The sequence below is a fragment of the Molothrus ater genome, chromosome 9 (assembly GCF_012460135.2).
Source record: "Molothrus ater isolate BHLD 08-10-18 breed brown headed cowbird chromosome 9, BPBGC_Mater_1.1, whole genome shotgun sequence".
NCBI lineage: Eukaryota > Metazoa > Chordata > Aves > Passeriformes > Icteridae > Molothrus > Molothrus ater.
The window spans coordinates 655,786-683,532 of NC_050486.2; the positions used below are offsets into that span (position 1 = coordinate 655,786).

General features: G+C 52.5%; 1 protein-coding gene across 2 annotated transcripts in view; it reads right to left on the reverse strand.

The window, feature by feature from the left end:
* Nucleotides 1-233: 233 nt before the first annotated feature.
* Nucleotides 234-27,747, reverse strand: part of LOC118689675 (transmembrane protein 121) — a 40,576-nt gene continuing 13,062 nt past the window's right edge. The window contains exons 1-2 of one of the 2 annotated variants that reach the window (XM_036388081.1): nt 10,628-10,697; nt 234-6,394 (exon numbers count right to left, since the gene is read on the reverse strand). In XM_036388081.1, the coding sequence (XP_036243974.1) occupies nt 4,827-5,765 (939 nt within the window). In that variant the 5' untranslated portion in view covers nt 5,766-6,394; nt 10,628-10,697 and the 3' untranslated portion in view covers nt 234-4,826. Of the gene's footprint in view, nt 6,395-10,627; nt 10,698-27,747 lie in introns of those variants that run through there. The other variant, XM_036388080.1, reaches the window with a different exon arrangement.

Genomic DNA, 27,747 nt, shown 5'->3' on the forward strand with positions numbered 1-27,747 from the left:
CCTGATGAAGAGCTTGCAGACATTTGTTTGCAACTGCCTTTTGTTGCAACATCGGGAAGCTCACAAAAAATCAGAACACAGTACTCGCTCTTCCCTATGACTGGTCTTTGTCTTCAAGCAGCTGTAAAAGAGGGCAATCAATAAACCTTGCCAGGGTCTTTTTAATGCTTTTTGAGCCATTATGGTCATAATGCTTCTTCAGGCTGCTGTGTCAGTACACTCGAGACACTGAATATGTCAAAACCACATAAAATCTTTATTAAGATGAAATTAAATGAGCAAGCCCAAATCAGCAATTTAAATGGATATTGTTCTTCAAGGATGCCAGACCTAAAAACCAGACACAACTGAAGAATTCAGGGCATTCAGTTAGGATTAAATTGGTGTGAAACTCAAACTTTTGCCACAGCTCCTGGGCAGGAGGAATTTAGGAGGATGGGAATTGCTGTCAAGGTGCTCTTGACACCTGCCCTCTGTTTTCTATTGCAGCATTGGCCTGAGCTAAAAAAGTGAAGCAAATCTGGGGCAGGAAGGAAGAAAACAGTTATTGGCATGAAAGTTCAGTCTGTCTCTGCTCATCAAATTAACCCAGACTGATCCAAAGGAAAAAAAATCCTTATTTATGTATGGTTCCAGGTTTCAGTGCATGGAGCTGCACCAGGTGGCACTGCAGAGAGTCCATCCTTGTGCTGCATGGCCCTGGTGGGTGGATTTCTTCTCCCAAATCCTCCCAAGACCTTTTGGGCCCTGCAAAGTCACCAGAGCTGTGCTCACATGGAGAATCTGCAGCAGAACCGTGGGGCACTTTCAGCTCAGTGACTGAACCCTCCTCCAGCCTTGCACAGAGGCTGCAGCATCAGAGATTTTCACCTGCCAAAAGGAGGTGAGGACAAGCAGGATATGTGAGAGCTGCCAGAACCTTGGGAAATAAAAGCTACAAGCTGGAGCCCCACTCAGCTGAATGCAGCAGCAAAGGCTTGGGCTGCCGTGGGCTGCACGGGAGCTCCAGGAGGGCACAAACCCTGTGGGTCACCCAGGGCAGTGAGCAGGTACTGCAGGTACCACCAGGCTGCAGGGGCACAGAGCTGGCTCTGGGCTCTTTCCACAGACACTGTCAGGCATGCAGCAGTTCAAGCCCTTTGCTGCCACTCTGCCCAAGTTTGGCACAGCGGGACAGCACCCAGCTGGGCTTGTCTGGGCTAGATGCATTCTAACAGCCTGCATGGATTGCTTTGCTCCACTTGGGAGCTCCTGTTTTGCAGTGCCACAATGCCTGGGACATGAGTGGGTTTGGCCCAGCCCTTTGCCACTGGCCAGCAGTGATATCAGCTCCTCTGTGTCTGTGCAGGACTGGCCAGTTTGCTGACTCTTGGGACCAGCCCGACAGAAAGGTTCAGGTGCTCAGGTTTTGCATCTCCAGAGGGTGCCATGACTCTGATGTGCCCTGCAAGCTACAGGGTGGACCTGACTCCTCCAGGGGGTGTCACTTGGAAGGAGGAGTAGCCTCAGCACTGACCAGTGGGTTGGTAATAGGTAGGACAGCACCAGCCTTGTCCCCAAGGCACCACCAGCCTCCCCTGCCAAGGGCACAGCTGCTAGTGCTAGTGGCCTGGTTCTAAAGGCAGCAAGGGACACCACCCCTGTGGATTTTCCACTGGAGCACAGGGATCCCTTCTGCATTGTAATTGGGCAGCTTTTGCTTCATCAGGTGGGACCCTACAGCTTGCCAGGAGGATTTCACTGTTCACAAAGGAGCTCTTTTTCTTCTCAGTGGAAAACTGAAAAATTGCTCGGTTCCAGCCTATTTAGTTTTAATTGTTTCCTTTAGTTCTCATTGCCCACAGCAAAATATCACCTTCCCTTAATAACCAGCCAGGCTGGGAGCCAGCCACCCTGCCCAGCCACTGTGCCAACCCTCCTGCTGGTTCCGTGGCTCCCAGGAGTCCTGTCTGTGCTGGAAGGACTGGATCTGGGGAAGAGGCATCACCCTCAGCAGGCAGTGGGCAGAGCAGCTGCAGTGCTGCCATTGCTGGGCTGTCTCCATGCCCCAGGGGCTGCTGCTCTGGCTCTCTGCTTTCCCAGCCAGCTCAGCCCTCCCTGCTCCCCTCTGGCAGCTGCTGAGGAGGGGCCAGCTTGTCATTCCTGCTTCAAGGTGGCTCTGAAGAGAAAGATGTTGCTGTGCTGCTGAGCCTTGGGGATGTTGAACAGCAGAAAATGAGAAAAGCTTCTTCTCTCTCCCTTCACCAGAGTGGGCTTCGAGCACCTGTGGCTTTTTGGGAATGATGTGGTGCATCCCAGGTGAGCATCACCTCCAGGACCTCTGCTCCTGCTGCAGCTCCTAATGCACCCTTCCACAGGCACATTCCACAAAGACAAAAACCTCATGTCAGCAGTAGAAAGCAGGGTCTTGCAACCTCAAGAAAAATTTGTGGGGACTCCTAAACCTTCTTGGCGGTTATGGGACCAGAAGGATAAAGCAATATTCCCTTCCCATGCAGGCTGCCTTCAGGGAGCACAGCCAGACACCCCCAAGCAATCTTAGCAACAGCTCAGCCTCAAGGGAATATTAATGTATTCCAGTATAAGGCAAGGATGCAGGGCTAGCTGTTGGGGAGAAACTGAACAAAAATACACCCAACCCATCAGAGTAACCCATCCCAGGACTGATTTTATCCCCAGAATAAAAGATCTCTGCATCAGGGCTCAGTCTGGTGCTGGGCACTGCCTCAGCTGACACATCCCAGTCTCCAGGGTTCACAGCACCATGCCAGAGGTTTCCCTGAAGGTTTTCCTCTGCTCAGTTCTGGGGAAGAACTATAAAACAAAGGCTCATAAATTAATTACCTAAAAGAGCAGCAGAATGTTATTAGATACTTGGGAGTTAATTGCACTGATGCTAATCACATGTATTTTAAAGGAACCAGCAGAGATGTAATATGTAATTCCACAGGTATTCCACAATAATTTAGCAATTTAATTAATTTCTGCTAATACCTTTTAAATCACCTGCCCACTTCCTCTCATGTTTCCTGAGGGAAAGGGGGAAGAAACTTTTCCAATTGGCTGAATCTGTCGCAAATTCACTTTTGTTGGCAAAGATACTGTTTTATTTCTCAGTGGATTTAATTAACATTAGAGTTATCCCTGGGTGACAGGGTGGCCAAGCAAGACTGCAATTGCCTGGTCCTAAAATTGGAAGTCTGGATCAGGGATGGTTGAAGTGTTTTGGACAGATTGTGATGGGCTGAGAAGATGGAAACTGAAATGATTTGTGGATTTAGGTCAAATTCAGTAAGCAGAGCCAGGGGAAAATGTGGGAGAGAAATGTAAACAGCACCAGGCATTTTATTCCATCTCCTCAAAATGCAACATTTTCTTTAGAAAAAGCAAAAATATTCCGTTTCAATGTGTTTGAGATGCAGGTTTTCTGCTTGTCTCCTTGTGCCTCCCCCCAGGGTCAGGCAGCTGAGATGCCCCCAACCCTGGGGCAGCACTGCAGCTGGAAAAATGATTCCTTTCCTTTCTGGGCCCACTGCTCAGCGAGTGCAGGGCACAGAACCTCAGCATGGCACTTGGGAGTCCAGGGGAGGTGGACAGAAGCAGAGACAAGTGATTTGGGCTGTGTGAGAGCTGAGCCCCACCCTCCCCATGCTGGCAGAAAAGAGACCACCAGAAGCCATTGCTCTCATGGGGCTTTTATTGTCCGGCTGGCCCTCGCCTCCCACCCTGCTGCCCGTGGCTGAGCCCCTCAGCACCACCCATGCCCAGCCCAGCTCATCCCCAAGCCCAGCCACCTGCCTGGGGCAGCACATTCTTCCCAGCTCTGTTCTGGGGTTTGGTTGGGTTTTTTGTTCTTTTTTTTTTTTTTCCTTTTTTAATATTTATTTTAAAAATATAGTAGCTGTGGAAAGCAGCCTTCTTTATAAATGCTTGATGCCAGAGTGAAATGCATCCTCGCCATCCTTGTTCCTAATCCCTCCTGGGTGCCCCTGCCCGCCAGCAGCAGTGCTGGGGCTGGGGAGGCTGCTCTGGCTGCTGTAGGCAGGGAGGCTCTCCATGGCAGGGAGAGAGAGAGAAGGACCCTTCTAAAAATAGAAATATTGTGCTGAGTCGTTTGGAGTGAATGAAATACATAAAACACCAGCATTAGATTAGCTCTAGCTCGTCAGATATTGCTCCTGGCAGAGTTGGTGCAGGGTGCTGGTGGAGGCTCAGTCCTCCTCAGCCCGGGCCAGGGCAGCCATGCCAGCCCCAGCCCCGCTCCCCACTGCAGGGCTCCCTGCTCACCCACCTCGAGGACACCTGAGAGCCCCCGGAGCCGATATAAATAGGAAACTGTAAACACAACCATTGGAGATAAGAGACATCTACGATCACAGGGTTTACTTGAAACACCCCACCCTCCCCCCAATCCACACCCCTATGCCCTTGTCCCCACCCCGTAAAAAGGTCTCCAGTAACAAAATCTTCGATCCAGGCTTGGAGTAAAGGTGAGGTGCTCGGGGAGTAAAAAGGGACATTGCAACCTTAGCAGTCTTTGCTCGGGAGGGGAGATGGTGGCAGGAGGGGGAGAGGGGGTCAGCTGGTTCAGGTCCTTTGCAAGTCCATTTGGTTTGTCTGGAGGACTCCTAGGGTTGTACCTGAGATGAAGACGTCTAGAGGACACTCCATAGCTCAATTGGAACGCTGTTGGTGTTTCTGTGCCTAGAAGAGCCCTCACTGCCGGGATTTGTCTGTCGTGCTTGCAGCGGGCAGCAGGAAAGCAGCGTCATCCCTCTTCCACTCAGCACGGGGCCGTCTGAACCACCGCTGGCCCGGGGGACCCCTCATGTGTCCAGGATCTCACTGGTGGGCGACGGCTCGTGGGGGATGCCCTGTGCGCTGTGCATGGTCTGGTTGTGCGAGAGGGAGTTCTGCTGGAGCTCCAGGGCGATGGCGTTCTGCGGGAACTCCTTCACCTGCCGCTTGTACTCCAGGAAGGTGCATGCCTTGGTGGCGATGGCGATGATGTTCTTGCCGATAAAGATGGTGGAGACCCTGCTGTCCTGGAACAAGATCATGTTGATGGCCCGGATAAAGATGGTGACGATGTTGATGGTGACCAGGCTGAGGACGGGGTAGAGCATCATTTTTTGCGGGGCAATGTGCTCCCCTTGCATGCTGATCTCACTGAGGGACACGCAAGGCAGGATCAGGAGGAGTATGTAGCAGTAGAAGAACATGAGCCCCTCTGCCCAGATGGGCAGGCCGGTCCTGTGTGGCTCCCACAGGTTGGCCTGGATGTCCAAGATATCCAGCAGGTCGAGGGCCACCCAGAAGAGGCGTCCCCGCAGGTCCTCTTTCTTCCGAAAGGTCCGTATGTACTCCATGCTGTCCAAGGCCACCAGCACCAGGTAGAGCCCCGGCACACAGATGGAGAGCAGCAGGGTCAGAGCTTTCCTGGCCACCGTCTCCAGGTTCTTCTTGTCCGCTTTGTAATTCTGAAAGATGAAATACAGCTTGATCTCCAGCACAAAGATGTAGAGGAACCACAGGATCATGGCGTAGCCCCGCTTGGCCGTCTTCACCTCGGCACCCACCCACACGGCCACGTAGCGCAGCACAATGAGGAAGCAGATGTCCCCCACCAGCACGATGATGCAGACGCCGATCTTGCGGGGCCCCTGGTTCTGCTCCACCAGGTAGGCGTCCATGAAGGCCATGCTGGTCATGATGACGATGGTGGTGAGGCAGACGTGGCGCCGGTCGGGCGGCGGCAGCACCATGGCGAGGCGGGCGGCCCTGCGGCCCTCGGCGCTAGGGGAGCGCTCCCGCCGGCGCGGCGCGGGGGCGCATCCGCGGCCGGCCCAGGCACCCAGCGCCGCCCTGTCCCCCGCTGCCACCCCAGGGAGAGGCGCCTGGAGGAGCAGAGGCTCGGCTGGCAGCCCCACTGTCCCGGGGCTCGGGGCTGCCCCTGCAGAGCCCACGCCAGCCCGTCGCCCCTCAGGGGCCGTGCCCTGCAGGCACCGTGGCTCTGCCCCCAGCCCAGGGCTGGCTGAGCAGCCCAGCCCCAGGCACCCTCCACCACCAGCAGCCAGGGCTCACGGGTGTGCGGGGCCTCCTGGAGGAATGTCCCTCCTCGTTGGTGGGTCTCCCATCGCTGTCAGGCTCTCCAGCAGTCCTATGGCACTAAGACGCCTCCAGGCTCCAAGCCCCAAATCCTGGTATAGATCCCTGGACACACGGCAGGTGGCGGGGCAGAGGAGGAGCTCTCCCTGTTCCCAGTAAGATCCCACGTTCCTCCGGGCTCTGGGGGGCTCCTGCTGTGTCCTCACAGGCAATCACCTCCACGCCTATCCCCACAGGGCTGTGCTGGTGTCCTACTGCTCCCAGCTGTACCCGCATCCCTCCATTCCTGCAAAAGACAGCAAAGAGCGAGCGTTAGGCTCCCTCTGAGAGCTGACCATGGGATGGTGGCAGTGACAACCCCCACAGCTCCAGCACACCACGGCTTGAGCCGGGCTCCCACCAGGCACCATCCCACCACGGGGACACCCACCACACACTGGCCTGTGTGTGAGGGTGCAGAACAGCTTTTCACTGAGCACACACACACAGCACGGGCTATCCTGCAGGGACTGCAGCCTGCTGCCCTTCCACAGGCACTGCCTGTCCAGAACTCCTCAGCAAGCTCATGCCCTGTGTGCTTCTGCTGTTCCAGCAGCACCATCACAAAACCACACACCTGGTGGGGACGCACAGGTTCACAACATTCCCAGCTCCAGGTATCCCTGCTCCAGCAGGGACACAGACCCACAGGTTACTGCAGAGGTCCCAGCCTGGACAGTTCTGCTTAACTACAGCCATGGGATTCTACCGGTTACTGAGCAGCTCTCAGGGTGTGGGGCACATCCCTCTTCGAGCAGGGGCGAGGTCAGGGCTGGCACATGGGGGACAGGGCAAAGCTGTCCCCAGGGTGTCATGATGTCCCAGCAGATTTCTGGACTGGTTCAGCTGCTTGTGGACGCAGCTCCTCCTCGTCATGCTGTACTTGTCTAATTAATTTGTTAATCTTTTCTGTGCAGGGAATGCACTCCCAGAAATGAACAGGTAGGTCTCAGTGCATGCAAAAATGTCATTGAACTGCTCACATGGAGACAGACCCTGATCACAGCCACAGAGGCTGAAGGGAAGAATCCAAGCTCAAGGAGATGTAAGCCATTAAAAACCTGCCCTACTTTGCAGCTGCTTATGTTTATAGGGCCTAATTTAAATAAAAGCTGGATCCTTTCCTGCTTCAGGGAGACAAGACGAACAAAGAAGAGAAAGTGGGAAGCCAGATGAGTCAGAGCCAGCCCTGCCTTGTGCCTGAGTAGGTGGACAGCAGGGATGCATGTACCTGTGCCCTGGTTTACAAAGGATGTGGTGCTCAGCAAACGTTAGCAAGGGACTTAAGGCTGCTGCTCCAGCCAGGACCCTCGGGATGCTCTTCTGAGTCTGCCAGCAAGGAAAACTGGCATGTTAAAATAATTTCTCAAGCACGAATTTCTCAGAAAGAAACCAAAAAGATGTGGTGGGAACTCATGAGAAATGCTGCATGGTGCTTCCCAGGCAAGGCAGTCCCTGCAGCCCCACTCGCCAGCGTGGCTCTCTGCAACAACTCAGAGCTGCCGTTTGGGGCTTCAGTTTGTTCTTTCTTGAGGTTTCGGATAAAAATATACGGTCACTGCTGTAACTGCCTCAAAACTCATGCCAAGTTTTACAGAGGATTTATAGCCAAGGATAGATAATTCCAGATAAATTAGCTCTTTCAGGAGGGAATGGTGGCTTTTTTTTTTTTTTCTTTCACCCTGTAAGTATTTATGCCTTCAAAAGACAGCGGTTATTTAAAGGGCAGTGGGTTGCATCACAGCACAGCAAGGTACACAAGCAGCTTGCTTGTGGTGCCTCCTGGAATACACCCAGGGCACGGAAAGGTGTTAATTCAGTGTTTACAGCGGCGGCCAACAGGTCTTTAACCACCACTGCTGAGCAGATCGTTTGCAGCAAAAAAAAAATAGGTTCAAATGGCAGATCCTTCCCCATTGTCTGCTCCTGAAGGGCTCACGGCAGCCCGGGGTGGGTCTGACAAACATTTGCGGTGGTGACCTTTGAGAGGGGAGGAAGGGACTGAGTCACAGGGCTCGGGGACTGCTTCCTCCCCAGTCACACCACGCACTGGCCAGGGTGAGCACCTCTTGCCTTTTCCAAATTGTTTCCAAGCACTTGCTGCAGTGCGAGCCCTTCTCCAGATTTCACAAGAGCTGGTGATTTCCCCACCCCTCGCAGCCCTGGTGCTGGATGGAAATACAGAGTCCTTTGTAGATCCACGGAGCAGAGCTTGCCAATGTGAACAATGCCTGACCAGCCTGTCGGGAGGGGGCACATAAAACTCTCCTGGGAGGACTATTAGACAAAAGCAGGTCGTTTTTAAACAACCATTACTTGGTGACCTTTAAACGACCACATTGGACAGTACATTCGGAAAACTGCCTGAGAACTGTGCTGAGTAAGCAAGACAATAACCACGTCAGACAGCCACAAGAGCACATCTGAGGCAAATATTTGTTTAGACGAGTATTCACAAAACTTCCTTCCTGCAGGAATTCTTGTAAATAAAAGGCAGCCCACCGGAACATAATGGGCTTGGAGCACTATGGATATCAGTAAGCCAGACTGGCAGGCTCCTACAGAAGGGATCTGACAGCTTTGGCATCCCTCTTGGTGCCAGGACTCCCACAAGCAGGTGATGAAGCGATGCTTCAGTCTTGGCAACTACAGACATCCTTACCAGGACAAAATTCAATCCCTAATTGCTTCTTCTCTTCTACTTCTACCCTACCCAAACAGCTCCATTGCACTGGAGTGAGCAAATGACCTCAGTGACACTCAGTGTGTCACCAGCTGAGAAGGCAGAGCCCAAGGCCAGCATCCAGCCCCCCCAGTGAAGGCCAGCAGCAGGGGATGGGAATGGGGAGCAGCAGCCTGTCCCCTCTCCATCTCTGGGGTGTGCTTGGGGACACCCCATTTCCCAGCCCAGCGTGCCCTTTCCCAGCTGCCCTGCAGGATGGGAGAGGTTTCAGTGAGAATGGAGGCGGCTGCTGATTTCCTGGAGAGACTCAGGGGTCCTGCAGATGAGTCCAAACCCGGCTGAAGGGCAAGGTTTGCACTCTCACCGCTGCCCTGCCTCCTCTGGCACCGAGGGAAAGCAGCAGCATTGGTGCAGCCAGACCTTGCCCCATTCTCCTGGCGCCTCTACTCTGTCTCAGAAGTTATTTCTTGGTCTTTCACTTCTTTTTCCCGGCTCTCCCAGACACTATAAAGCACTGGCGGTGACCCAAGGATGTGAGGTCACAGCCTTGCTCCAGCACCAGCCCAGGCAGTCTGGAAGAAAACCAAACTGTGCTTTTGCCTGCGATGCCGGGGGGCTAATTGCAGTGATTAATTAGCGCTGGCTCTGCCCCTTCAGGCCGCCCATCACAGAGCCCTCCTCTCCTGCCTCTGCCCCTCCCGGCACAGCAGCCGGGATCTGTGGGATGCGGGATCCTCACACAAAACCCCAAATCCCAGCCCGGGAGCCACATCTGCAGACAGCCTGCAGGGCTCCTGGAGCCCCTGCAAAACATCATCACTAACAACGTTTCCCAAAGCCCAGCTCTACCTGGCAAATTAATTTAAATTATTTATGTAATTTGGATCCTGTCTATTTTAAAAAAGGGAGTGAGACAGAAGTATACACAACGCGCTTCCCAGGTAATTAGGATGCCGCATTGCTTAAAGCTTCATTTGCACTTTAATTGCTTTGATTTATTCCAGTTTTCCCGAGTGTAAATCCAAAGCTCCCTCTCACTTGGCCCTTCAGACCTCTGGAGAGCTGCTGCTCCACCAGGGCCTTCTCCCACCTGGTAGCGTGGGCCAAGAAGAGGTGATGGGCACAAAAACCTCTGCTTGGGTTTCCAGGGCAGCTGTGGCAGAGGCACCAAGCGATGGCACCACTCCCTGGCAGCTGTGGCAGGGGCACCAAGCGATGGCACCGCTCCCTGGCAGCTGTGGCAGGGGCACCAAGCGATGGCACCGCTCCCTGGCAGCTGTGGCAGGGGCACCAAGCGATGGCACCACTCCCTGGCAGCTGTGGCAGGGGCACCAAGCGATGGCACCGCTCCCTGGCAGCTGTGGCAGGGGCACCAAGCAAGGGCACCGCTCCCTGGCAGCTGTGGCAGAGGCACCAAGCAATGGCACCGCTCCCTGGCAGCTGTGGCAGGGGCACCAAGAAATGGCACCGCTCCCTGGCAGCGGGCTGTGCCCCAGGGAGCCGCAGCCAGGGCCCTGCTCTCGGCAGGGGCCGGGCACAGGGAGCTGCTGCTCATTGCTTACACCATTTGTGATTCCTGAACCACCTGTGACTGTGCACCACACAAGGATGGGGCTTGCAGGCAGGGCAAGCTCTGCGTTGACTAAGAAGAAACTCTAAAGCAGCTGCTCCTCGAGCCTCTGCACGTTCCTGCCGCTGGTTCAGCCTCGCTGACCTGGAGGCTGAGGTTCCACCTCGCCCACCCCGCGCAGTCCCTGGGGACCATCAGAGGGAGGCAGGGAGGGAGGATGCTCGTACCCTGAGGAGCAGGGAAGGTCGCTGTGGGCAGCGGCTGTGCCCCGCCTCCTCCAAGGCAGCACCGGGCTCTCGAGCGCATCCTGTGAAGGAAATGAGATTGAGGAAGATTTTTCCGGACCCTGCCCACTAATTGTGTCTGAAGGAGGAAGCAGCCCACTTGCTAATGACTACAGATAATTTACTGTGTAGGCCCATCAAGAGATGGAGAAAGAGCTGCAAACTGTTCCTAGAACCTGCTCCAAATAAGCAATGCGATGTGAGACAAAACCAGCTCCTGCTTATACCAGTGAGTGCATCGACTGTGCCCTCCTGCTGCTAACACCCTCAGTCCCCTTTGGGGTTCATTTCAGCCCCCTTTCCCAAAAACAAACACAAGCAGAAGGTACCAGAACTGTTGCCTGAATAGGAAAAAAAATAAAACTACCCTCTCAGTCACATTGCTTTGGTGATGGGGTGGGGAAATGCTGCTTGCCCAAAGCAGAGCCCTGCACAGGCTGGCTGCATGGACAGATGGATGGATGGGCAGATGGCCTTCTTGTTCCCAGATTTGTCCCCCACAGCCATCCTGGTCAGGGCTCTTCTGCTGACACAGGCAGCTGCAGCTGCTGGGAACATCTCCCCATTCACAACAATGCTGAGTTTGATGATATTTGACAGACATGTAAAAAAAAAAAGGTGCCTTTTTACATGTTCCAGATGTTTAAAAATAGTTAAAGGTAAATGATTCATTTTGACTTGTACATAAATTGTTAAATTATAATACTACATTTTGGCTCTACCAAAACAATGTACCATTTTCCCAGCAAAATGCTTCTGCAGAGGAATTTCTTGGTGTTTCCAAGCTGGGTGCATTTTCAAGATTTTGATCTAATCTGGACCAAACCCCAGCTATAAAAGCATCTAAATCCCCCACGGTTCATTGGTTTGTTGCCAAAAAGGGCACATTTGGCAAACATCTGTCTGAATGTATGCTTGCCACAATGAGAGATGCACGTGGAGTTCAGTGGAGTGCAGGTTCTACTCACTGATTATCCCCACCCTCCTCTCCCTCCTGCAGGCTCCTTGCACTCTTTATCCCTCTTCAGCAGAGCTTTGCCCACTGGTCTTGGGGCATTTCCCTCTCTGCTACCTCGGGAGTCCTCCTGGGCTCGCTGCTCCTCTGCCAAATCATCAGCATTTTCCCTGTACCGCTGCCCTCCAGGGCCAGTGCTCCTGCAAATGCAGGACTTCCCCCTGCTGGGGGAATTTGACCCAACTAAACTCTCTTTTTGTTTTGTTGGTTTGGGGTTTTTGTTTGGTTTTTTTTTTTGTTTTCCAGGCTTCCCCCCCCTTTTTTGGGAGATGCTGTTGGATTTTATGTGTTTCCTCCAGCAGCTAAAACCAACACCCTCACTGGTCCTGTCCCTGCCCAGGAAACTGTTTGGCTTTCCTCTGAAGGAGCTGTGCCATCCTTGGGCTGGGAACAAAAGGACTTCCTGCCCCGGGCATGGCAGGGCTCAGAGTGCATCTGCAACTCGCAGTTGAACAAATCACCTCACTAAAACCCAGCAGCACACCACCAGCTCTGACCTCTGCTGGATAGAAAGGTCTCTATGTCTTTCTATCCAGGCCCTCCTGGAGAGAAAGCCCTCACTCAAGTGGTCAACAAGTTTCACCTGCACACAAAGACCACAGGATTTTTCCTGTGCCATCACTAGGCAGGAATGCAAACACCAGGAGCAAGCTAGGCCAGGAGTACAAAGCTTGGATCCGATTTCAGTAGCCTGAGGATGTACTTTGGTGTGTGACTCACAACCATGTCCTCAAATAACCTCCCACAGTCAGTGCTGGGGGAAAGGAAACCATGGAGCCAGAGCAGAGTCCTCACACAGATGCTTTCCCCCACTGCCTGCTGGAAATCCTTACAGATGGAGGATGGAAAGCTTCCTGCTCTTGCTCTTCTTGTCCTCACTCCCCTGAGTGCTGGCAGAGAGGTACAAACTGTCCTGAGTGCTGCTCCCAGCACCCCCACCCAATCCACTGGGTGCCTGAGAGCAGGTGGGAGAGGGAATCAGCTAATTAAAATAAAATGAAAACTGGAGTGTGAAGCTATAAATAGGAGAGCACTGGGAGTTTCCTGGTGCTAAAAACATGCTTGTGGGGAAGGAGATGCTGGAAGCTCTGGGGCAGAACTCTGGAGATCTACCAGGGAAGATGAATCTGAGCTCTGCTGGCACCTCCTGCCTGTGTGAGAGGTGCTCAGCCAGGGGTGACTCTGCAGCAAGGGCTGGAAGGATCAGGTCAGGCTGGCAGGCTCTGTACAGACCTGGCAGAGTCACTGCTGGCTCCTCTGGCCTGGGCCAGGCTGGCTCTCAGACTGAAGGCAGCAGGAGAGGGACCTCTCCTCTCCTTCCTCCCCCACACAGTGCAAGGAAAGGCTGTGGGTGAAGTGCCTGGTGCAAGGAAAGCAGGGCAAGCTGCAAAGGGAGAGCTGGGAGGACAAGGAGGTCTGACTCCCAAACTGCAATCCTGGAGAGCTCTGCTCTCCTTGATGGTGAAGGCATTGAGTACTTTCTGCACTCAAGTAGCTTTTGGGAGGTGCTGCTCCAGCGCCTGTGCTAGGGTGGCAGGACAGCAAGGGTGGCTGTGTTGTCCTGCTCTCACAAGAACCCTTGTTCCCCTTGAGGCCCCAGGTGAGCAGAGGGCCTGGCTGCTCCAGGAGGGGAGGATTCTGCACCACAGAGCTGGGGAGGTGCCTCGGAGGCCAATCAGCTGCTATACAAAGCAAGTGGCAGCCCTGCCCTCCCTGGGAGTGGCATCCAGCTTGTCCCTGCTGCCAGGCTGTGGTGGCACAGAAACAACTGTGCCCCTGTAATTCCCTCTGCCCCCAGCACAGGGTTAGTGAAGGTGGGATGAGCTTGGCAGGCTGCTACTGCTGCCACCAGTCTGGCCTTTGATTAAGAGTGATTGCTCTGCTCCTAATTAACAGGAGGCAGCTGCTGGCTGTTCTGGTGGAATAAGAAGCAGAGCCCAGGGGCTGTGATGAAAGGAGATTGTGTCTGCTGGCTCCCACTGAGCCTGGCACGGCCATCCTCTGCCCAGCCACACACCTGGGCTGTGGGACATGTCCCTGGGAGGGACTCAGCACTGCCAGGGCTCAGCCTCTGCAGGAGCAGCAGATATGGGCAGCTAGATGATCCCTGGGGTGATTTTGCTGCTCTCTGTCCTCCCAGGCCACCCCGAGGTGATGCCTGCCTGGTTCCCACAGGGTTTATTTCCCTGTCTGCCCCTCAGAGCCTCTCCTGTGACAGCAGCTCTCGTGCTCTGGTGACATGTGGCATCCTGCTGCTCCCCCAGGTCTAAGGCAGCCATCTGCCCTGGGAGCAGCCATGCTGCTGCTCAGCCTGTCACACTGACAGCTGAGCCAGCTCCCCAGGAGATGAGAAGGCATCTCAGCTTCTTCTGCTCCCCAGGGCAGTGACTCTTGAGCAGAAGCAGGGTGTATCCCAGTAAAAGCTCCACCATTAACATCATGCCATTTTTCTGAGTGGAAAGCTCACCTCAAACCTTTGTAATGCAGGGACAGCACACGAGACAGAAGTGATGGGTAGCTTGTGAAATCAAAGGACCTTTGCCTTGCCATACAGCTGCTGAATTTATTTTGGCAAGGCTGGCCCACTGTTAATTATTGATGTGAGCAGCTCAATGCTGGTTGTCAGGAAGCCTTAGCAGCTTGAGAACTCCTGGTGGTGCACCCCCAGCAGACAGCTGGGAACCTGTCTGAAATCCCAGCTGGAGCTGCTGGTGCCACAGGCTGGAGATGGGCCTCAGGGTGCTCTGCTCTGCACTTGTTCTCCATCGTGAAGTCCATGCCAGTGCCAGCTCCTTCTGGAACAGGCTCTCTGGCACTAAGCTCCAGTTCACCCTCCTCATCCTGCCTGTGCCTCAGCCTCTGGGATGGGGCAGTGCTGGCATCTGCTGCTCTGGCATCACCTGGGAGATGACACTGCACCCATCTGACACAGTGCAAGAAAAATAATGGCAGCCCTGAGGTCACTGGGAAGACACTTCTCTTCCCCTGGTTTCTAGCCTTCTCTCTCCAGCCATCTAATAAATCTAATAAAATCTGTCTTGTTGATGTCTAATTCAATTCCAGCAGCCAGAGACCAGGCCCCTTATATCACTCACAAACCTAACCAGCTCCCTCCTTGGCATATGAGCCAGGCCAGGGGGCTGCTGCAGGCCACTCCAGAGGAGAGCAATCACCTGGGCTCAGGACTCACTCTCCCAATTAATTATATGTTTAGAGGTTTTCCTTGGGTCACACCTAATTGAACTTTTAGCTGCTTGAACACTGTGGTCAGAGGCAGCTGGGCTGAAGTCTGGGAACTAAATGAGGTGCCTTGAGTGTCACCTGAAAGGAAAGCCACCACAGCACCTCCTGCCTATCCCTGGGAGCCAGGCAGGAGCAGTGCTGGGAGCTGCCACAGCCCCTTGCACATGTGCCAGCCAGCATGCAGCAGGAAGGGGCTGGGGGGCTGAGACGAGCATGGCCTGGGGGATTTGAAGTAATAACTTGTGTATTCCAGTATTCCCTCTCCTTGACATCCATCCCCAGCCAGGTGGGGAGGATTCCACCAGAGCAGCTCAGAGCAGCAGCAAGTGCCCCTGCAGGGGTCTGAGCTGTGGGTCAGACAGCAGCCCAGAGGTGAGTGCTGCTTTTGGGACTAAGGCTTTTGTTTGCACAAACTTGGCTGGTCAGGCTTTCCTTGCTAATGAAATTCTTTCCCTCCTTTAAACAAACCAGGAGCAGGGGCCATGCCCGAGGTGTGGGAAGCTCCCAGATTCCTCCTTGCCAGGTCCTGGGTGAGGAGGAGCTCAGATGGGAGATGAGAGATGGGAGATGGGAGATGGGCTCCCCACCTGACAGCACAGGCAGGTCCTGCCCCCAGGAGGATGTGACAGGAGGATGTGGCAGGAGGATGGGACAGGAGGATGTGACACTTGGCTGTGCTGGAGCTTTCTGCCAAACAGATCAAATATTTACAGCTGCTCTCTCCAGCTTCCCGTTTCAAGCCACAGTGACTGATTTGTTACAAATTTACATGCATGCTTAAAGACATCTTTATGTTCCTGCTAAGTATAAAAGGTATATTTCTCCATGTAGCATTTTGCCAGTCAGAATCAGCCACCCCATCTAGTATGTGACTGCGTTTGTGCCCAGCTTCAGTGCTCATTTTCCTCTTGGTAATGATTATCATTATATGAAGAAAAATGGGTCATTTACAGCAGTTTCTCCCCAAATAAAAGGCTGTGGGATACAGGATATCATTAAAATTCTAAACCTGACTTCCAACCTCAAAAGCAGGCTCTTGCTATTCGGGTCTCTCTGTGAAGGGAGGGAGGGAGGAGGGGAGGTGGGGAGAGGGCACATGATGGATGTGCTTTGGCCATGGAATCTCTGGCACGATGAATGTGCTTTGGCCATGGAATCTCTGGCTGACATGTGCACTGGCACCGAGGCCCTGGGGCTGAGGTTATCTCTGCTACTCACACACAGGCTCACAGGCTGCCTCCCAGTCTCTCCAAGCTTTCTCCTGGCCAGCACAGCCCCTGTGCATGGGGCAGTGCAGCCAGAGCAGAAGTTAATTCCTGCCATAAAAAGAGCAATTTAGCTCCTGCCAGAAGGACGTGGCTGGGTGAGGTCCCCTGCACAAGGGGAGGCTGGCAAGCTCAAAGCTGGTGCTTGGACAAGGGAGAAAGCAGGATGAAGTGCTCAGACACAGCAGCCTTGCCCTGCCCTCACCCACTGCTGGGCTGGAACAGCCCCTGTGCCAGTGTCACTGCTGTCCCACGGGGTCCCCTGTGGGGACCTGCCACCAGCCCTCCAACACCTCTGTCCCCACAGCTGCAGCTGCCTGGGGGTGGAGGAGATGCTGACCCAAGGGCTCTGCCCATCTCCTCAGCCCCAGATCCAGGCTCCCAGCACCAGGGTCCCCACCAGGCTTTGGGCTGACTCCTTCCCTCCTCATTCCTGATGACAGGAAAATGTGCCCTACCCCCATGCAGTGCTGGCTCTGTATGTGGGAGCAGATCTCCCACCTCCTGGCCTTCTCCATCCCTGCTCCCCAGCATGCTGCTGCCCCACAGGCTCATTTCCATCTCCTGGCATCCCCAGAAGGGGCTTCACGGGGAATGTTTTGCTTGGAAAGGCTATGCAACTCTTGTGCAAGCCTGAAATTGCTGTGTACAGAGCTGTAAGGCAAAGCTAATCCATTTTGCAGCTTAGCCAGCTGCTAAAAGATGCTGTTTGAGAGTGAGGAGCTGCTGTTTTCCTCCCCTCCATGAAATGGAAGGGACAAGGGATATTCAGAGGATAAGAGATGGAGACTGACCCAAAATGGCTAATTTAGAAGCATCTTTTGAAAAATGAGACTTGCCCTGAATTGTTAATTTTTGAAGTCATTCCTTTCTAAACATGCTCAGAATGGACTAATTTTTCATTCTTTTTTCCAGCATTTGAAATCAAAATGTGCATGGGAAGCTCTCCTGCTGCTGATCCCAGCCAAGCAGTCAGGCCATGACACCTGGGAACAGCCCCAGCAGCCCATGCCAGTGAGGGCATCCCCAGCTCCAGGTGACAGCCATGGGGCTGTGAGTGCATCACAGGTGGGGTTTGGGGTATCCCCAGGGCAGCACAGAGAGCATCTCTCCTCCCTGGCACTGCTTAGGGGTGTCAGAATAACAAGTTAGTTTTGGTCTGGCAGACAGGCTGAAAATCCAATATAAATTATTTCTGTTTGGCAGTCATTTAAATTATTTGCACTTGGGGTTTTGAGCAAAATAAAACAACTACATAGAGTGGCTAGGAGTAATCCTGGGATGCTTTGTTCAGCCTCAGAAATATTTCCTTTCTCTCTGGGGTGATTTTACCTTCCTCCTTCCCTCCCCTCTGCTGATAACTTTAGATTGCATTTGAAGTAGCAGATGGCTTGGACTTTTCAGGAACAATGAATGTGGTTTGCTAGAAAACACAGATCGGGGAAGAGGATTCACACCTCACTCCCAACTGATGCCAAACAAAGTGAAGAACAATAAAACCCCTTTCTATCCACCAATGGCCACAGAGTCATCACACATATTCTCCCTCACTGGGAGGGAATCTCTTGCCTGGGAAAGGGGGATGAAGTGTGGAGTGGAGCAGACATTTCCCAGTTTTCCAGAGAGAACATGTGTGGTATTTTCGGTGTCTCCAGATGAGGGAAGGAAATGATGAATCTGACTCCATGTTCTCAGAAGGCTAATTTATTATTGTATGATATTATATTATATTAAAGAATACTATACTAAAACTAAACTAAAGAAAACAGGAAGGATACAGACAGAAGGCTAAACAAGATAATAATGAAAAACCCGTGACTCTCCAGAGTCCTGACACAGCCTGACCATGATTGTTCATTGAGTTAAAACAATTTACATGAAACCAATCAAACATGCACCTGTTGGTAAACAACGTCCAAACCACATTCCAAAGCAGCAAAACACAGGAGAAGCAAATCAGATCATTATTGTTTTCCTTTTTCTCTGAGGCTTCGCAGCTTCCCAGGAGAAGAATCCTGGGCAAAGAGGATTTTTCAGAAACTATGATGGTGGCAAACATGAAATGTGAGAAATGGCAGGTGTTTCTCACTGAATTTTCAACTGCATGAGGCACAGGAAAGCTGATGTTTGCAGAGCATCCCTCCTGTACCAAACAGGCAGTGCTGAATCCCAGCTAAGGAAGTGGTGAAATTTGGGGAGGCTGGGGGGACAGGGGGAGACTGGTGGGGACTGGGGGCTGTGGCAGCCAGGGTCACTGCTGGGCTGGTAAAAACCTCACCTGGCTGCAGAGGCACAGTGAGAGCAGCTGCCATCAACTGCTATTTTAATTTGCATTCTGAAACTGCTTCTGGAAGCCCTCCCCAAGCACCATGCCAACATCTTACACTGATTTTTGCACCATCATTTTCCTCTCCCACCCCTGCTCAGCCCCAGCCTTTCCCACCCTCTGGCTGGGATCCCTCCCATGGCATCCCCGTGGCCTCATGAGGCAGCAACCATTTCTCCTCAGGATTCCTGGAGGCCCAGCTCCCCCTGGAAGCAGGTGAGACCCGGGGGATCCTCCACCACCACTCCTCCAGGGGGGCTCTGCTGTGTCCCTGTGCATTACAGCTCTTCCCTGTATTTACAGATTTGTCTCAGGGAAGGATGGCCCCGCTCTGGGTGCTTAATTGCTCTGTAATTAGGTAGCCAATTGTGCCACAGTGCCACATCATGCCTGCTCCTTGTAGCCACCAGCAGGCTCAGCTCCTCCCTGCAGGGGCATCCCCACATCCTCTGCGAGCCCAGAGGGGCTGGGAATAGGCACAGAGGCCAAATAAGGGACAGAAAAATCATGAATTTCGGTGGTCTGTGGGGTGCAGCAGGAATTGTGCAGCTGAGAGGGGAATCCTCCAGCCCCCGGTCCTGCCCCAGTGCCTGGCTGGCCCCTCTGGGCTGGCTGGGGCAGGGTGCAGGCACTGGCCAAGGACTGAGCTCACCACAAACCCATTGCCAGGTGTTCCCACCTTGGAAACAGAGCTGAGGGCTGTGCAGCTGGAACAGCTCTGCAGCATGAACATGCTCTTCCAGAGCAAGCACCAGCAGCTCTCTACTCTCTCCGGACATGGAGCATCTCTAGCCCCCCAAGGACTGATTCCAATGTGATTTCTGTTATTTCAGCTTTGCTTAACCAAGTGGATGGAGAATGCAAGCTGGGTGGTTTGCTCCTGGGTTGTTTGCGGGTGCCCCAGTCTGGGGGTGACAGTGTTCCTGTTGTGGGGCTCCTCAGCATGGCTGGGGCCTGGATGCTCTGCAGGGGAAGCCCTGCCAGGGGAAGCTCTGCTTTTGGGATGGAGCTGCCCCACTCCCCAGCCAAGCAAAGCCCACCACCAGGGCACTGCTGTAGGGGTGCTGGGACTCTGCTTTCACCTTGTGCTGTGTCCTCCAGAGCCCCCTGAATCCCTTCTTTCCAAACACCTCTTGCTGGCCCCATTGTGTGTCACAGGTATCCCCCTGCTCCTGTGGGATGGGCTGGAGCTGGAGGCTGTGCCCCTTGTCTGTGGGGCCAGCTGGGGGTTTCTGACCACATCACCAAACCCTGATGTCCTGCCAGAGGCACAGTGATGTCCTGCCAGGTGAGCTGGCCCAGGCAGGACATACTTTCCACCTCTGGGACTGGTTTGCCCACAAGAAGTGAGGGCAGCTCCAGCTTGCAGTGTGAGCTGGGGGGGTACAACCCCTCTCCAGTGCTCAGCCCTGCCTTGTGGCTGGGGCAGGGGATCCTCTGAGCCTCCAAAGCTCCCTGGTCCTGGGGGAATGAGGAGCACACTGGTTTGAGTGTTCCTACAAGAATACTGAGACACCTATGGCTCTTTGGGCACATCTTTGTATTCTCTTCCCACAGAAAGCTGATTTCTTTGTGTTGCACTCCAAAACAGCTCAAGTGCACTTGTAGGAGAGACCACAGAGAGATGGCTTTTCTCTCCTCTGAGGTGGAACACAAGTGAAATTCTGCATGATATTTGTGTGAGCTGTGCCCTGCAGGACACTCTGTAAGCCTCGGGGCCTGGGCTATGGCAGGATGGGGAGAGCACAGCCAGATTCAGCCTTGCACTAATTTGATCTCAGCTCAGCTTCAAACTGATTAGGACACACACAGTGCAATGCTGAATTACTCCAGTTTATGCTTAAATAGTAACTATATACAGCTTTTTTGAATGATTTACACGTGTGTAAACACACCCCTTCTGTAAATCTAAACAAGGGCTTGAAACACAGCTAACCATTCCTCACCACACAAATCTGCCACTTGAGATTGCTGCTGGTGCTGGGATTCCCCTCCTGTGCTGAGCAGCAAGCCAGCCCTGTGGCTCCTACACAGCTTGGCCTTCAGCAGCCAGCTGAGCACCATCAGCAGGGGGACAATGCAGAGAAGCAGGAGGGAGAGAGGGAACCTTGTACAAGAAACACAGGGCACATCTGTCCCTCCCTGCCAGCTGACAGACCTGCCACACCAACCCCCAGCTCCTGGGAATAAGCCATCAGTTATCCCTGTGTCCTGCTGGACAGCATCTGCTGCAGGCAGGGTTAGGGACAGCCTGTAGGAAGGGATCCTGGATGCTGACACATCACCATCATATTTTCTGAGAAATCCCTTTGCCAGGATTTCTCTCCTGGGAAGCTGAGAAGCCTCAGAGAAAAATGAAAACAATAATTATATGATTGCTTCTCCTGTGTTTTGCTGGTTTGGAACGTGGTTGGAGATTGTTTATTCAACACGTGAATTGTTTTTACTTAATGACCAATCACAGTCCAGCTGTGTCAGGATTCTGGAGAGTCACAGGTTTTTGATTAGTGTCTTGTTAAGCCTTCTGTAAGTATCCTTTCTGTATTCTTTAGTATAGTTTTAGTATAGCATTCTTTAATATAATATCACGAAATAATAAATCAGCCTTCTAAGAACATGGAGTCAGATTCATTCCTTCCTCCTTTGTCCGGGGACCCCAAAAATACTCCAGTGAGATCCCAGCACAGGTGTCATTTCTTGAGTCAGCACGTGCAGAGCTGACACCTGCAGCTTCTCTTTGGTGATGGTGAGCTCCAGAGACAGGGAGGCTCCTCAGTGCCAAGCCGTGCACGTTTCTGTGGGCTGGAGATAACCCCCAGCAGCAGTGAGTGTTTTGGGATCCTGCAGCAAGGAACTGCATTACTCATTTTGGGCAGTCCCTGGAAAAGTCTCCATTTTTGGTACAAACACTACGGATCAGGAACATGGAAATGATTCATGAAGTCTAAGCTGAGCAAGGCCAATCCACCTTCCCTTCTTCTACTGCACTGAAAGTAATAGAAAGCAGATTTTTGTTTTTTCATTATCAAGCTGGAAAAAAACCCCAAAAATGAACCAATCAGCTCTGGGCTCTGAACCTAACTCTTACACCGCATCCCCAATTTACCCAGAAACCAGCTCATTGCCTGAGAGCACCCAGCAGCCAACCGGGTTTTGCTGGCAGCTGCTGCCTTTCTCTCTCTCTATCCCTGCATACTAATATGAAGTAAAATGGGATGGTAATTTAATCCTATGCCACTAGAAGCAAAGCATCACACAAGCCTGCTCATCCTCTCCTCTAAGTTTAGCCCAACAGTGTATTAAAAAGCTGCTACTGGATTCTCGCCAGCCCCTACTTAGCTAAACTACCTGACTCTGCAGAAAAGCAGAAAATTCTCCATTCTGTGTTATTTCTGATCCTTGGGAGAATGACCCACATCTATCAGAGAACTTGACCCCCCATGGGCCCTGCAGGAAGCCAGTGTAATCTGGAGAAATGTGTGGAGTGACAAAGGCTTTCCTGTGACATTGGGCATGTTTCCTGCTGCCTGGAGCTGGGCTGCTGGAATCTCAGCTTGGAGCTCCTTCCATCCCTTTGCTGCAAGCCCATAACACAGTAATGAATAAATCTGTCCCTGCTCACTTATAAATAGTTTATAAAAGGTTCATAAATAATTTCTAGGTGTTTTAATGAATAGTTAATCAATTGTTGCCGAGCCCAACAGGTCAGCAGATTGCTTAAATCATCAATTACAATGGCTGCTGATGAGCATCAGTAGGACACCACCGACCTCTGTGATGGACTTGTAGTGGCTATAAAGGGTTAATAAGTAATTAATAAATTATGTGACTGCTCTTTTAATTAAGAGCTGTAGAAGGCCATTGAAAAATACATTCCTGGAAGAACCACAGGCAACACAGCAAGCAAACATCTGGACCTGGTTTTGTAACCCTGCCTCTGAGGAGCAAAGCTTGGCAGCAAGGTGCCAGCCTGGCCCAGCAGGCAGCCTGGCTGCCTGAGGAGCAGCAAATTTCCCTCTCTCAAGCAGATTCCAGAGAAGCAGGGTCTGTTCCCAGTGCTCTCTTGGAGCCTGGAGCCTGCAGCAGGCAGCTCAGCCTCCCCATCCCCACCTGCTGCAGGAGCATCCTCCGTGCTCTGGCTGCCACGGGTAAGGTACCAGAAAGGCAGGGGACATGGATGCATGGAAAACAAGACAATTCCTGATTCACAGGGCTCTGGCCTTGCTCTTCCCTGCTGGGGGGTTTGGGATGAGCAGCCCTCTCTCCCCAAGGGTGGGTGGCACAAGAAATGCCACACCAAGGAGTTGTGCTCTGGCAATAACACACTTGGTGTTTGGCCTCCTTAGCAGAGGCTCTTTATTATCATTAAGCACTGAATATTTCTGGATGATAAAAGCAATTAAGTGTAAAAAAAGGTAATGATCCATCCCATATTGCATCCAAAAGATATGAAAATCCCTCATAAAATTATCACCCTACTACAGAATGGGACCTAAATATCTTTATAATGTAAGACAGAGAATTTTGCTTACAGTCAGAACATTTATAAGGCATTCAATTAGCCACCAGAGGGTTTCTTAGTATTACCCAATTCTCCATGAGCACAGAGGCAATTACAGGAGATTCTAACTTTTTAAATTAAAGACAAAAGGCAGGAGAATTTGGATAAAACCTGTTCCCAGGCTCACCCTGGAACATACATGCAGAGGAAATTTCATGCAGTTCAGGCTTAATTTACTGCACAATTTAGCTCAGAGCAAAGCAAGACTCTTCCCACTCCTTTGCTGGAAGATCCTTCTGCATGGGAAGGGGACCAGTACACGATGTACTGCGCTGTGATCTGGTCCTGGGGAGGCTAGGGCAGGGTGCCATCCCACATCCCACCTCCTTTGCAATGTCCCCAAGCCCTTGGGCAGGGATCCCGACCCCAGCTGCTCTGGGGGATCCATCATGGGGACCCCTGTCCCCCTGTTCTTCTGGGGGGGCCTCTGGGTGCTGGCAGTGCGTGTCTGTGCCTTCAGCCTGTGCTGGCCCAGGGCCACTCAGCCCCTGCACACTCCTCCATGCATCACTGTGCCATCCTGCCATGCCCAGGGACCAATTTAGGCTGGAAATAAGGTGTGTGTCTGTAACGGGCAGTTAATGGTGAGGGTAATCAATCACAGCAGCAGATTAGCGAGGGACATGATGGATTTCCTGATTCTGACACCTTTAAATCACAATCAGTTTCTCCTTCCAGAACTGCTGGGGCTGAGCCAGAAGGGATGGGCTCAGTGATGCATCACCCAGTCAAACCTCCCCACAAACTGGTGCCGTGGTGGGAGCCCCCATCCACACCCACCTGCCATGGGGTACCAGGGCTCTCCTGCCCTGGGAGAGGGCAGCAGCAGGAGGAGAAACTCTCCCTGCACAGGGGGCTTGGATCACTTCCTCCTGATTAATATTTTGAGAACATTTCAGTGGATCAAGGTGTCAGATCTGTAGTGCTGCCAGCAAACACAATTTTTTTTTAATAAGGAGAGAGCAGCAGGTCATTTCATCTGCTGTACCTGCTCTGCTGCTCCGCTGGGGAGGTAGGGCTGCACCTTCCCAGCACCAGCACCTCTCTTCTCCTTTCAGGGTGGCTGTGACTCCCTTTCCCCCTCACCAGGAAGGCAGCAGCGTCCCAGCCCAGCTCCTCCCCTGCAGTTTGTGAGGATCCACACCCCCCTACACATTCCTGAGGGGTTTTGCTTCTCCAGAGCTGCTCCTCACCACCACGGCCCCACAAAAGCACCGTTGGCTGCTCCCAAGCGTGTGCTCCCCACGACAGGCATGCCATGAGCGGCTTCACCATCAAAGCAGAAGTCTACAAAGGGATGCAAAGCCGTGCCTTTCACTTTGCTTTTGGCTCCCCAGCTGCCAGCCTGGCTTGGCTCACAGGCAGAGCCTGTCTCCAGCCACCAGTGCCAGACACTCCTCGCTGGCTGCCGGTGCAAGCCAAAATCCTCCCGCGGCCGCGCTCCTGCCTGTGCCTTCCCAGGAGAAGGGATCACAAGGCTCCTGCTGCAGCCCTGGGGGCCACCAGCCCCACAGCCACATCCCTGAGGAGTTGGGCAGGCAGAAGCACCATGGGGAGCAGCTGTGTGAGCCCCAGCACGGCTGTGGTTGTGGGGTGCCCTCAGGCTGGCACAGAGCACTGGGAATCACTCCATGGTGGGGAAGGAAGGAGACAGGCTCCTCCTGACACGGCCCTCCTGCTGTACATCCAAACTCTTCTGAGAAACCAGCCCTGCTGGAGCAGCCTGGGATCTTCCTAGGATAAAGTGTGCAGGGGAAGGAAGCAGCACAGAAAGGTGAAGTGAAAGTTAATATAGCTGCATAAACCAGCTCTGACACCGCACGGGGAGGATGCAGGAAAGCATAATGCCAGAAAGGACTTCTGGTTTTTTTTCTGAAAAGCAAAGCTCACCACTCCTTTTTCCAAAGCACTTGGAAAACCTGAGCATATCATGACTCCCTCAGGGCATTCCCTCACAACCTCTGGCATTCTCTCCATAGGTACCAGACAAAGAGCATGCACACTGATGAATCCCATGCTGAAGAGCATTTTGATGCTGCTCTTTTGCCAGCACTGAGATCACTACAGTGGGGCCAGCTGTGGGAGGCAGGGCCGCAGGCAGCATCCCCTGCCAGCATCCCCAGGGCCTGACACCCATCAGCATTTCATTCCACCCTGTTGATCCCAGTCAGCATTACAGCCATGCTTTGGCACTTCTTAGCTGCTGCTGCTCAAAGAAATCACTCTGTGCATAACATGGGTGCCCGTGCTGCCTTCCCCATGCCCAGGCAAGGGAGAAAAGAGCTGTGAGTGTGCAGAGATTCCTCACTGAGACAGCAAGTTCTGCCTCTTGGGGTTCTCACATTCAGCAAAAAAATAGGGAGGGGGAAAGAGCGTGTTTACAAATCTATATATTCATACCTATATGTATGTCATTATGCTAAGTCATGGTGAGACAAAGTGGATTGGCTACAGTCTTGACGTGCTAAAATTAGGTTTTATGTAAAATAAGTATTTGCTTCATGTAGGGCATGTTGGTATTAAGATTTATTTTCATCCTGACTTATATTACTGCTTGGTATGATTGGGCAAAGCCCAGGGCACATGCATATCATTTCCATTCACAACATCTACATGGATTCATGACCCAGCGAGCTGAATTGCCTTGCAATCTTTTCTCCACTGCAGAAAGCTTAATAACCATATCAGTCTTAGAGCAAAAAGAGACCCCATGTATTTGCTCTGCAAGAAGAGCTCTTGAATGGAGTTGTAGGAGGCAGGGAAAGCATCACACCAACTCCCTCACTCCCACTGCCCATGTGGACTCATTTCCCAAGCAGGTGTCTGTGGGACTAACAGTGGATGCCAGGACAGTAAATGTTAGTGGAGTGCTTGCATAAACCCCAGGACAGCCCCAGGAAAAAAAAAAAAAATCCAGTGAGTTTGTTTACTGCAACTGTTTAACCAAATGGCTTTGGCAAAGGCAGTTTGCTGTTGTGAAGAAAGCATGAATTGAATTTTTACAGACATAGGCATGAGGGCCCTGTGCTCCCACAGCCATAGAAATAGCTGCCATCAACAGGTAAATAATGTTAAATAATGACTTTTATGGCCCCTGGGACTTTCCTGAGGAGCCTCCCCTCACTGTGGGGGAGCAGTTAGAGCCCAGGGGTGGCGGGGACACAGCGTTGATCTCATGGGAACAAAAGGTCCATCGCTAACAGCAGCCAGGGAACTGAGGCTGCCCTGGGGAGCAAGGAGAGGAGACGAGAACAGGGTGGGAAGAAGCACCTGCTTATCTGCACAGGAGGGGAAAACAGGCACAGTTGGGTTTCTGCTGCAGAGGAGCAGGGGTGACAGGAAAGGCACAGTGTGCACCAGGTCCCTTCCAGAGACCTCTGCTCATCCTCAGAGAAAAAAAACCCATCTGCAGATGGGAGAGTCACAGTTAGCTCAGTAGAAGGATGGTGTAGGTTTATAGAAAGCCTTTCTCAGGTGGGCAGAGAGATTCACAAAGGACTGGCTAAGCCCTGGATTCCTCAGGTCAGGGCTGAGCTGTGACAGCCTGATGCAAGTGAGAAGATGAAGGTGTACTCACTGAGAGAGCCTGGCCAGGTTTTTGCAGGAACTGGGGTCCTCCAGCTGAGAGACCAGGTAGTTTTTTCATAAAAGGACACACTGAGGGTTTGTTATTTATCCCCCTGAGAGTCATTTTGGAGCACTGCTGCTGGAGACAGCAATGCTGCTGGGACAGTGAAGAATTTGCAAGAGGCTTCTTTCCAGGTGGAAACTGAGGTGCAGATGCTCAAACCAGCTCTACTTGGATGTGGCTGAAGAAGGCTTTTTATGTGCCAGTTACAGAACTGACATGAGGACATGCTGCTTTTGTTTGCTTTTTAAGAAGAAAGAATGTTATCAAAAAAAGCCAGCTGTAGAAAGTAAGCTTCTATTGGATACTTGTGGAGCAATCACCAGTGGCTTCAGTATAATTCAACAGAAAGGTATGAAAAACAGGCTGGTACGTGAGGGCTTCATCCTGAAGAGGAGAAAAGGGATGAAGGGATCTCCAGCCTCTGCCATGTGAGTACTTTTCTCCCCTTTGGCTTGTTGCGCACTTTTCCAAGGAGATGCCAGGATGCAGCGCCCAGGGCACTGGAGCTGTGGGCTCTACAACCCCAGCAGCCTTAGCCCACAGAGCTGCTTTCACCTGCCATGGCTCCTTGCCCTCCTGCTGCTGTCCTGGGGCTGGAGGCTCCCTGCAGGACACTGCAGCCTTGCTCCCAGCTGCACTGGGACACATCAGCACCGCTTCATTCCATACACGTGGCTGTTTAAAAATATCCCTGGCATTCCCTCACAAGTGTCAGCATCGACCTTCACAGCTGCCATGGCGATGAGCACCACAGAGAAGCCTATAAATAACATCAATGTGCCACACACTGGCCCTTTTATGAGCCCCACTCTTTTTGATTTACTTATATGCAAGATATTTTACAGGACAACCCAATTAAGCGTGACAGACGGCTGACAATGAATTCGCAGTGATGACTCGCAAACACTTGATTTTAAACCAAATAAAAGGATGCAGGAGACCAGTGGAAGCTACTGGTGTGATTTTGTATTACCCTACAACCTCTACAGCAGCAGCCACTGGAGAATACCCCAGAGGAGGAG